Genomic DNA, 12,500 nt, shown 5'->3' with positions numbered 1-12,500 from the left:
GTGGAGGAGGTTGAGTGGAGAGCGGGGAGCATTTAGGAGCAAGTGACCATAACATTGTGTGTGCAAAGACTTTGTTATGGGTTAGAGTTCAGGATAGTAGGGTAAAGCTATTCGCTTTCAGGAAGGCAAATCTTGAGGGTATGAGGAGAGAGTTGGGTGATTTAGTTTGGGGGACTCTAACAACAAGACAATCAGCATCAGAGAAATGGGAAACCTTTAAGGAGCAAATGTGTGCAGAGTAAGTACATTCCAATGAGGTGTAAAACTAGAAGCAGAAAGAGGCCAGGGTGGTTGAGTAGTGAGATCAGGAATACTATTAAGGAGAAGCAGAAAGCATTTATAAGGTTAAAAATAACAGGACTGGAGTTAGATTTATATCACGATAGAAATAAACAGAGGTAAGTTAAGAAAATAACTCGGCAAGCCAAAAGAGTGTATGAGAATGGCATGGCTAAGAATATTGAACATAATAGCAAGGCTTTCTTCAAATATATCAGGGAAAAGAACAGGTTATGACCAGTGTGGGCCCATTGAGGAATGGCACCGGGAGAGTGGTTCGTGATGACAGTGAGATGGTAGGCTTATTAAACAGGTATTTTGCTTCAACTTTTACACAAGAACAGTCAGGAGAATTGCCAATAGCTGAAAGTATACCTCAAGGAGGTGAGGAAGGGCTTTTACTGAAGATCCAGGTTGGAGTGGAGGAAGTAAAGGAACAGTTAGGAAATCTAAGATTAGATAAGGCCAGATAATATGCCAGATAATATGCACCTGAGAGTATTGATGGAGGTGACTGAGCAGGTAAGCGAGATGTTAACAGATATTTTCAATCGTTCATTGGAGTCAGGACAGGTACTGGAGGATTGGAGAGTAGCAGATGTAACACCATTATTTAAGAAAGGATCCAGAGAAGAATTGGGAACCTATAGACCTGTTAGTTTGATTTCGGTTATGGGGAAGGTGTTGGAGACATTAATTAAGGACCAAATGAAGAACCATTTAAATAAATACAAACTCATTAAAGGTAGTCACCATGGGTTTACCAAAGATGTTTCCTGTCAAACAAATATTTTCGAGTTCTATGAAGCAGTGTCTGATTGGGTGGATGAGGGAAAGGCAGAGGACATCGTTTATCCAGACTTTAAGAAGGCATTTGATAAAGCACCACATTGGAGGTTGTTAGCCAAATTGAGGGCTTGTGGAATGGCTGGTCAGGTGGCTAATTGGATTGCAAACTGGCTGAGTAATAGGAAGCAAAGAGTGGCTGTGAGCGGGAGGATGTCTTGCTGGGAGGATGTAAGTAGTGGAGTATCTCAGGGATCAGTACGCCAAATTGAGGGCTTGTGGAGTGGCTGGTCAGGTGGCTAATTGGATTGCAAACTGGCTGAGTAATAGGAAGCAAAGAGTGGCTGTGAGCGGGAGGATGTCTTGCTGGGAGGATGTAAGTAGTGGAGTATCTCAGGGATCAGTACGCCAAATTGAGGGCTTGTGGAGTGGCTGGTCAGGTAGCTAATTGGATTGCAAACTGGCTGAGTAATAGGAAGCAAAGAGTGGCTGTGAGCGGGAGGATTTCTTGCTGGGAGGATGTAAGTAGTGGAGTATCTCAGGGATCAGTACTCGGACCATTACTATTCATTATTTACATCAATGATTTAGAGAGTGGGGTGAAGAGTAAGCTTTAAAAATTTTCTGATGACACAAAGATTGGAGGTGAAGTGGATAGCTGAGGGGGTGGTGATCAGATTTAGGAAAGTATTGAGACTTGTATAGATTGGGCAAAAGACTGGCAGATGGAATTTAACCTGAGCAAGTGGAAGGTGATGGGGATGGGGAAGAACAATGAAAATAGAGATTACAGGATGAAAGGGGTAATTTTGGAGCATGTCACATTGGAGAAGGATCTGGGGGTGGTAATAGATATGGGAAGTAAGCAGGCAGCACAGTGCCAAGCAGCTATTGGTAAAGCAAATAGGGTTTTAGGTTGTATTCGGAGGGGGATCATTTATAAATCAAAAGGAGTGGTGTTAACATTGCACAGGAATTTAGTGAGGGCCACATCTAGAATATTGTGTGCAGTTTTGGTCACCACAACTCAGGATGAACATATTTGCCAAAGAGAAGGTTCAGCGCAGGGCTACTATATTGATTCCGGGCCTAGCTAGACTCAGCTATGTGGAGCGGCTGAAGGAGACAGGGCTTTATTCATGAGAAAGGAGGTGATTACGAAGTGGTATGATGGAGATGTTTAAGATAATGAAAGGTGTAGATAAAATAAGTGCAGATGAATTATTCAACAGATTAGACAGTGATCAGAACAGGGGTCATAACTTGAGAGTAAAGAAGAGGAGAGTTAAGATGGTTTAAGGCAGGGGACTTTTACTCAGAGAGTAGTTAATGCATGGAATGGCCTCACAGGAAAGGTGCTGGCAGCAGAAAAAGTAGATAAGTTTAAATTAGAATTAGATAGGTACCTGGAAGTTATGGAGATAGAGGGGTATAGTGATGTTGGCAGGACTTTGAGGTAGCTTAAGCATTGATGGGTGATTGTGTGCATGTGTGCAGAGTACTGTTGGTGGGGGTCTCGTCAAGGGGTGTTGTGTGGTTGAGGTGTGTTTTTTAACCAAGCTTATGCCCCCTCCCCTTTGGGGGGAAAAGAGTTACAAAAACTTTAAAAATTAAAACAATATAAAAAAATTCATAAATACATACAAAAACCCACAAAAACACGATTAATAAATATAATAAATCTTGCATTTTCTTCTTTTTCTTCTTCTTTGGATCTTGTGTTGATAAATGAATGTGGTGTTGATGTCACATTGGCATGATGGGCTGAATGGCCTCCACCTGTGTCTGATTTCCTTGTATTTCCTTGTACGTTCTGTGTGTTAGTTCTCACACGAGCATCGACATTGTTTTCAAAAAAAGAAGAAAACCTTCTTTTAGAAGCTTGGTGAGCCATTTTAGGTAACAATCCTTATCTCACACACATTATGTACATTTGGCTGCCCTGATGATCTCCCCTTGCTGGAGATTTCAGTGCATGCAACCATTTCTCGCAAATGCAGAGAGGAAACGCAGCGACCTGAAAGTAAGTGGGTTGGGCGAGGCAGGGTCAATGGAGATTAAAAAAAAAACCACTGTAGGGCGGGTTGGAGGTGACGAGATGGTGGTGTACTCCCTGCTTGAACTCCTTGTGGGAAGAGTGGCAAAGAACGGCCTCGGGGAGGTACTTCCACTAACGAGAGAGGTGACGAACAAAATATCTGAGGTGGAGAGTCAGTCTGGATTTTGGAAGTTGAACCAGGAGGGGTTACTGTAAAAGTAAGGGCAACCTGGCATTGCTGGGGAGGGTCGAAGGGCTCAGAGAGAGAGAGAGAGAGAGAGAGAGAGAGAGAGAGAGAGAGAGAGAGAGAGAGAGAGAGAGAGAGAGAGAGAGAGAGAGAGAGAGAGAGAGAGAGAGAGAGAGAGAGAGAGAGAGAGAGAGAGAGAGAGAGAGAGACGGACGGACGGACGGACGGACAGGAAGTAAAAAATATATGCAGATACGGAGGCCACTGACTTGCCTGCAATGTGACAGGAACACACCTGCTTCATCTCGTTAATTGCAAAACACTGCACCATTAAAGGCCCGGTCACACCTTGACGTTTTAGCCAGCGATGGCAACGTATTAAAATGTATCTAAAACGCTGGCTTACGTTGAACTTTTGATGTTTTTTTTAAAGATTCGGACGTATTCATAGCGACTTGGTCTTATGTATAACGCATTGGTAACGGACACAGAACGTTTCGTTGTGTTATAGATAACTTATACCAACGAATGCTGAACCTGTTGTCGGCCTACACAACCGATGCCCAACGATAGTCTAACTTAGGCATAGCGCGTTGCACGCATCGCCGACGATGTCGTGACGTAGCCTATTAAAAAGCTGACGCACAACGATTCGAATCATAACTGCCGTAGAAATGGAAGTGTCAACATCGCGGTCACACCTTGTCGATCTTGCCAGCGTATACCGACCTAAGAAAAATGTGTCTAAAACGTTGGGGCACGTCAAATACGGTATGAGTAAGTTTGGTATACGTGAGTACAACGCTAAAGTACGCTATCATACGTCGTAGTAAGTAGAGTACGTCAAGAAATTTTAAACATGTTCAAAATTTTACGACGTACTCGGCGTATGACACACGTTCCGCATGCGATGCGGATAAGTTTTACACACGATATGTGGACGCTTACACACGTCCACAAAGGCTACTTATAAGCTACTCATAAGTCGAAACACGTCGCGGTAATGTCTTTTTTACGCGAAACTTATTTCTAACTTATGTTTGACGTGCTTTGAACCAATTCTTTACGTAGTCCCAACACACATCGACGTATGTAGACGTATTCCAATGACGTCTTCCAGTCGACAAAAAAAAATTAACGTGTTTCTAGCTTACAACTGCCATATAAAGACATGTTCCCAGCGGTTTTGGGAATTGGTATATAAAAATGCTGCTCATAAAAGGGGAACCCAACAGTGTTTTCGAGTCATTTTTGAGTCGATGTCCATGTCAGCAGTAACAGTATCAGTATCAGTATTAGTATTAGTAGTAGTTTGTTCATGTTGGCAGTGGTAGGTGAGTGTGAGGGGGAGGGTGTGGGTTATGATGGATCGTCCTTGCGTTTAACGATTTAACGATTTAAATGATAAACTCAACGATTTAAATGGCTGCATCTCAACTATTGAAAGTAGACGCTTGCGCTCAACAATTGGATTTTTTTTACACTCAACGACTTTTAAACGGTACCACTTAGCTATTTTCATTGTTTACAATGAACGATTTAAATTGCTGTCACTCGCCTTTGTTTTTTCACGCTGGCGCTCGGAAATGTTAATCGTTTCTATTGAACGTGCTAAATCGCTCAAACCCCACTATTGAAAGTAGACGCTTGCGTTCAACAATTGGATTTTTTTTACACTCAACGACTTTTAAACGGTACCACTCAACTATTTTCATTGTTTACAATGAACGATTTAAATTGCTGTCACTCGCCTGTTTTTGACGCTGGGGTTTGGAAATTTGAAGTGTTTGTTCTGAACGTGTTAAAACGCTCAAACTCGACCATTTTAAATAGATGCTGCCGATGGACAATTGGAATCATAGCCAAGCTAGACATCGAAGTGTGAACATCCTCGTCATGCCGAAGAAAAGTTTGAAGAATGCTGCAAATAAGTGTCCTGGCCGTGGCCAAAAATACACCATTTAATGATGCCTGGGGTTCCACGAGATTATTCATTCATATCCTTGTATCTATCCTTGTGGCCGTGGACGCTGACGCAAGGACGATCCATTATACCGACGTCTTTCAGCCTATGAGTAACTTAAAAGTAACTTCTGTCGACGTGTGGCAACGATCGCGTAACGTGCCAACAACACGTTAATCATAAGTTAGAAATAAGTTTCGGGTACGCTAAACATTACCTCGGCGTGTCTCAACTTATGATTAACTTACAAGTAGCATGTGTTGACGTCTGTCAACGATCGCAGACCGTGCATACAACTTGTGGCCAGCGTAGCGGAACGTGTGAGTCATACGCCGGCATACGTCGTGAAATTTCAAGCATGAAAAAATTTGAGGACAACCAAAAAGTACAACGTTTAAAGCCAACGTACAACGACGTATGGCAGTGTTTTTCAGTGTGCTCTCAATGTTATCAAAACTTACCCATAACGTATTTAACGTGTGCCAGCGTTTTAGAAAAAAAATTCAAAAATCGGCATACGTTGGCTAAAACGTCAAGGTGTGACTGGGCCTTAAGCAGCGAATGCAACATTTTGCATATGTTCCACATTTTGACCAAGTGACGAATACACCCTTCTCCCCTCTGCCATTATTGTTCTGCAAATAGGTGGATATTAAAATTGGAAAAGGAAGCTAAAATGTATATTTTTCCTCTGACAAAAGTGATATGAACCAAGGTTCTTCAGGATGTTTTTGTGAATATTAAATTAAAGAAGAAAAATTGTTACATTTTCACAAGACATTTAAATCGTGGAAAATCCATCAGTTTGAAACAAGTTGGGCACATCATCTCTTGTCTGCCACTGTTGGTGCTTTTTCAGCATTGGCCAATATGCATTCTGCCCAAGTGTAGCATTGCCCAGTACAGTTCTTCGTTGTTCTGTTTAATGTTTCCCACTTTTCCCATCTCTTTCTAATTAATTTAACCCCCCCCCCCCTGCATAGCGGGAGACGGGGTTTTTCAATTGTGCACGTGTGTGTGTCGGTCTAGGCCATAAGTTTTTGGGTCAAAATGCCAAAGGCCAAAGGGCAAAGTCACAGTGTAAATAGGTCTTATTAATCCTTCGCAGTGCAGTGTGAGACAGCCTGGTTTGGTAATATCTTCTGTGTTTCTTTATTTATTTACCATTTGAGCTTCAATGTGTCTGTGCAGGCCATAATCGTTTTGCCACTTCAGCTTTTGTCATCAAATTTTCAACGTACCTTTATTATGAGAATGAGGAGAACACTAATAAATATATTTTACATCTTTCTTTTGAGGTGCCCTTTTGCAAGTTTAGTTTGAGTACAAAGTGGATGCGGATGGGCTTTTCATTCTGAGATGCTTTTTGAGTTAATTCTGCAAAGAGTTGCATCGAAGTTATAGCTGCTAGAAAAAGGTATTGTTGCCCAACTGGGCCTACACTGTCACCTGAGCATGATATGGGACCAACAACGAAGCAGTGTGACAAAGAGGGAAAATTGTATTCCGGCTTCACCACAATGATGTTTCTTGGGAGTTGAAGTTGACTTCACATTAAATATTTGAATTACTTGGCAAATTTGTTTATTCTCCAGAAGCTGCGACTACTTTAATATGCTTTAATATGCTACTACTAGTACATTATCTGTATACTCTCGAGATCACTGTAGTTATTCTTTCCTTGGACTTCCAAATGAGAAGCAAGGATAAAACTAGAACGGCAATCAGTGGAGCGCATACCTCTGCCAGGCTGAACAGTTTGTTTTGTATCACACTGATTGGACGGATCTGCATCCAGCCCTCAACCAAATTCATCCACCAAGTTATAACTTTTTGAAATATCATGATATATATATATATATATATATATATATATATATATATATATATATATATATATATATATATATATATATATATATATATATATATATATCATTTTTGGCTCCGTCTCTCAATGGTGAACAATCTCTTAAAAAATTCTCGTATCTGAATTCTGATCTTCCCCAAAATTGAATCAATTAGTCCTTGTCACACATCTAACCTGTCCACCTTGTTTTGTCAGAATCTGTCCATAACTTTGAGATATCCTGCTAAAAGACAGACAAACATGGGTGAGACCGTAACCTCCATTTTTCCTTCGGTGGCGGAGATAATAAGTATTGTATACCGATATGTGAAACGACATTAGTGCATTAAATATACACAGAAGATATATTTATTCCCTGCACATATCTTTACGAAACAATAACTGAGGTTCTCCTTTCCTTCAAAATTTTGCAGTGATTGCTTAGTAAGAGGTAGCTTGTGTTTAAGTTTTCTTAAATTTGGTTTGATTTTTGATGAAGTGTGATCCATGGGAAAATTATCTTCTTGTATCAGTAGCATCATGGAGTACACCATTGTTCAAAACGAATGATGAGCTGACTGTGCTTGCACTTGCTTAAAGGTTATAAGGATTTGTTGCCAATCATGATTTGTACAAGTATGGCCAATAACTTAAATCCTCAAAATCCCTCATTTCCTCGACTGTATACACAGCATGTACCATATGCGCCAGTCTTGTGCCCATTTGCAAATTTCCATATGTGCCAGATTACGATTTAAAATACACCGTAATCAATTTTAACAGTGGCTGCAGCCATATATATATATATATATATATATATATATATATATATATATATATATATATATATATATATATATATATATATATATATATATATATATATATATATATATATATATATATATATATATATATATATATATATATATATATCTATGTATACAAAAAAATTTTTATATTAAAAAATCGTGCTTCTTGGGTGTTGACTTCAGATGCCATCCTGTAATGCACTTTTGCAAGCCAGCCATAATGGCTGCTTTGATTATAGACAATATAATGAATATTCCAATCAGCACAGCCAATCCTGTCAGCAGGAACCTGAGAATGGTTCCTCCCCAACCTCCAAACAATCCCTGCAACCATGCTCCGATCTTCCATCCTGGATTGTAATCATATTTTGCAGCCTCCTTTCTTATGTGTCCTGTTAGGTAACAAAAATACACCATTTAATGATGCCTGGGGTTCCACGAGATTATTCATTCATATCCTTGTATCTATCCTTGTCCCAGTTATCCCTTCATGTAACACTATGCCTCATTTCAGGCGTACAGTGCCCATGTCCCCTTCATCCCGTGCCATACGAGGTGCATAATTATATGTAATGGTCATACAAGTGTTTTTCCCATACACACCTTTCTCATGCAATTGGTCCCAATGTTTACCTTCTTCTGCCCTGCATACCCCGTCACAACCCATTCCTTGTTTCCCCTACTGTCGACCTACCAAGCATTCTCCTCTCTATGATATTCCCATAATTCCCTCACTATCTGTTATTGTCCATATTATCACGATTATGCACATGCTAATCAAAAGCACTGCTACATCTGTCATGAACCTCCAGTAACAGTCTTCCCACTTGCAGATTTCCTTTCTTTCTCTTTACGACTTCCTGTATCCTCTTTTGTAGTGAGATGCGTGAGTCCATGATTAGCTTACCTTCTCACTTGACAGCTATGTGGGGAACCAGTAATACCTGGTAGGGTCCGGTCCAACGTGCCTTCAGTATGTTCCTCCGCTTGAACACCTTGATGTTCACCCAGTCACCGGGCTGGATGCCGTGGTGTTCCTCTGCAGCCGGGTCTGGTCACCCTTGTTTGACCTACGAGTCAAATTCTTTCACAACCTTTGTTAGAGCAGTGCAGAAACTAATCATTGTTTCCCATAATGTGTATGTACATTTGTTTCAGGTTTAATGGGGCAGCTACTGGCACTCACATCAGTCTCTCTACATGGTAGCTTATTTATCTGCTCAAAAATGGCCATATAATCCACTAGAGGCTGTTCCCATATGTACCCTTCATTCCCTTTCACACCATACAACTTTCGGCCCAATCTCCTTTGCTCTGTGTCCTTTTGTGACAAGTAATGTAATAATTTGAGATCCGATGGTAAAAGTTCCTTTTAAACAAACTCATTACCTTCGCAAACTTTGTTACGAAGGTTATGTTTTGATCGCTGTGTATTTATTTATTTATTTATTTATTTATTTGTGAATATGTGTGTTTGTTTGTTTGTTTGTTATTCGCATAACTCCAAAATTATTGAACTGAATCGCAGCAAATTTGGTGGGATGATTGGTTATTATCCAAGGACCATTTGATTAGATTTTGGGAGCGATCGGGTCAAAGGTCAAGGTCAAGGTCATGAAAAGGTCCAAATCGTCTTTTTACCATAGCGCGGTCAATTTGTATCCAATTTGCATGCAACTAATGCCAAAATGTTCAGAATGCACTGACCTGAACACAAAACCTCCCTACAGCAATAACACCAGGAGATCCACAATTATCACCCGCATGGTTTGCCAACCAGCATGGCAGCCCAGGCAAGACCATTCCACATTCTAACGTATAATTTTATAACACCTCGGCAAAATGCCCCTCACTGTGCAACCCTCCATTCACATACCATGCTTGCAAATCTGTGGGGCAAGGATGAACAACTTCACAAACTACACGGCACTCTCGGCATGGCCGCCCGCATGTCAATTCTGCTCACCTTTAGTGCTTCCCGGCACCAGGCGACCCCTCCCCTTGAACATCCATTCAGTCTCCATGCCCGGCTCAGTTACATGTGCATTATGTCCACAGCCCACAGCCGTCACACACAGAAAAATGCTTTTCACCATCTTGAGTGGTTTAAATCATTCTAAGCTCATTCACATTAACTCATTCCTCATTCAAACATGTCATGGTCCAAAAAATATATTTTTCTTCCAAAACCAGTTTGTCCACTATTTCAAAGACGAGCTGTCTCCAGCTTCTTTTCCCCCTTATCAGGCAAATCTCGCACATGGCCTGACAAGCAGGCAAATTCACAGCAGGGTGTGTTCTTTACCCCCGCCTCACTTTTATTCGTTATCTAATTTTCCCACAAAGATGTTTTAATTTTCCCATATCAAAACAATTTTGTCTACAATCAAATTTCTCTCAAGTCGATCAGAATAAGTTTGAGGGCTTGAAGATAAGCTGCCCACCCTTTACCCTTCAGGCAAAGCACACACATTCCTTCACTCCACAGTAGGGTATCCTTTCCCCCACACAAACATCATAAACAGCTGATACTGTGCAGCTGACTGAGGTAGTCCCTGCGGTTGATATGCCAGGGGTTTGGGTGTTGATGGTACTGTATCGGTGTTAGAGTACCCCTGCAATGGTGCTGCAGACACCGGGACAGATGATGAGCCATGTCCTGTTATCTGGTAAGGTGCTGGTGCTGATGTTCACACATCCTTAGCTTGCCGCGATGCACCTTCTAATTGACCCTGAAGCTTCAGCACCTGACCTGACAAGGTTGCTTGCTTGGCTGTGCTTGATCTTTTAATTGCTTCCTCTTGCTATAACCCAAATCCCAGCCAATTCACTGGCATTTTCTTACGGGATAGTCTATGGCGTCTTCGCAACTCTTTTCACAGATTCTGCACTACTGGAAGGTGTAACGACCCACCTCTCTGGCCATGGTGAGCCATCTTTAACCGTCCATTCTGCCCAGCAATCACTTGTCATCTTGAGGAGGTTATTTCTTCTCCTCTCGTTTTCCCGATCTGTTTCCCATATTTCACTGTTGCCGAACCATTCCTGCAGTTTTCTTGGTTCCGAGTAGTAGGCCTCAGCCATATGCCCTCAGCCCTCAAACTCCCCTTTCCGGACCTTAACATAGCTACCCGTTGATATACAATAAACAATATTCTCCACACTTATCTTTACCGGTTCTTGGGTGAGGACAAGGGGCAGAAGCAGGGATGGACAAAATCTGGGGTGAGAAAGAGAATATATAATTTAAACTCCCCAGCACAAAGGCTTACCTGATTCAAATTGGTCACCATGGCTTTTCTCTTTGGTCACCAAGGATCAACCCCACCTCTCCTCCATCTCATCTCGCCCCCTGCTCGCTGCGCCAATTGTTGAGGCGTGGATCACCCTTTACTAAGGCATGAAGACGTCGATGTACTTGAGAGAAGATCATTAATTATATATCAATACATGCGGCCGCACGGAGAGCAGGAAACACCAGGAACACCAATTTAGCAATTGAGCTAACCTGGAGAGTGCTCTGCCAGAATGGTCGGGTCACTCCCTCATATATACATGGTTTTATCTCCAACAAATTCCATGACATAATCGTCCTTCCTTTCATCACAGGACCAGCTGTTTACCAACTGGCATATGTCCTTTCAACACCTGTGCATTAAGCAAGATAAGGAGGACGTGAAGTTACTCCCAGATCCACTTACACAATGTTCCTGTGGATCATTCAAGGTCGACAACATTCCTTATCTCTTTACACAATGTTCCTTTGGAACGGCAAGCAGGAATATATTTTACTTAACTGCAAGTGAGTGAATTGAGTTGGGAAGAAACAAAAAGCTACAAAAAAGGTATGAATCCCAACATATATATATATATATATATATATATATATAAATATATATATGTATATATATATATATATATATGTATATGTATTTATGTATGTATATACAGTATGTATGCATGTATATGAAGACCACAAGGGGAAAACCAGAGATGTCAGGATAAGTCAATTTTGAAGAAACTGAAAAACAAAGTTTCAAGACTTTGGTGCACTGTTTAATAACTGTCATATATATTTCTTTTCCAGCAAAAGGAAGAGTGATCATTGGCCGATCAAATTAAGCATGTAGTATTTGCAAAGCTTCTGTGTTATTTAATTTAAGAGCAAAGAACGAATCAATGTTGCAAACTGACATCACTGGTTATTCCCTTGTTTAATAATTGCCATACAATTTTAACCCAGGATGTGTAGCAAATTCATGTTTGTTGGTTATGAGCATACATTACATGACTTTGGTGATCACAGATTATTTTTTTCAACATTAAACGGTCATTGTTTTTTTGTTTGATTGGTGTTCAACGCCATACTCAAGGGTATTTCGCTTATATGACGACGGATTCTCCATTTCTTACTCCGTACTACTTAATATGATGGAAAACCGGGAGGAAACCAAGGATAAACCACCCCGCGATAGCCGAAGTCACCTCATGTGACTCCCTCATATACCTAAGCAGGTTGATTGGGTGGTGGGTACATCGAATGAGGATGGGTACTCAGACGCGCTAACCATTAAGCCACGGCGTGG

At 41.0% G+C, this 12,500-nt stretch overlaps 1 protein-coding gene across 16 annotated transcripts in view; it reads left to right on the top strand.

The window, feature by feature from the left end:
* The window catches only part of LOC147018044 (calcium-independent phospholipase A2-gamma-like), a 185,113-nt gene that overhangs the window by 107,010 nt on the left and 65,603 nt on the right, over positions 1-12,500 (top strand). For 14 of the 16 annotated variants that reach the window (XM_085897339.1, XM_085897340.1, XM_085897338.1 and 11 more), the window contains one exon: positions 11,524-11,640. The exons of the other annotated variants lie outside the window; for them this stretch is intronic. In XM_085897339.1, the coding sequence (XP_085753465.1) occupies positions 11,524-11,640 (117 nt within the window). The remainder of the gene's footprint in view (positions 1-11,523; positions 11,641-12,500) is intronic. 16 annotated transcript variants of the gene reach the window in all.

This window comes from Eptatretus burgeri, chromosome 10 (assembly GCF_056783735.1).
Source record: "Eptatretus burgeri isolate ZD-2024b chromosome 10, Ebu_testis_v1, whole genome shotgun sequence".
NCBI lineage: Eukaryota > Metazoa > Chordata > Myxini > Myxiniformes > Myxinidae > Eptatretus > Eptatretus burgeri.
Note: the sequence above shows the minus strand (reverse complement) of the source record. Positions and strands in the feature narration are given on the sequence as shown.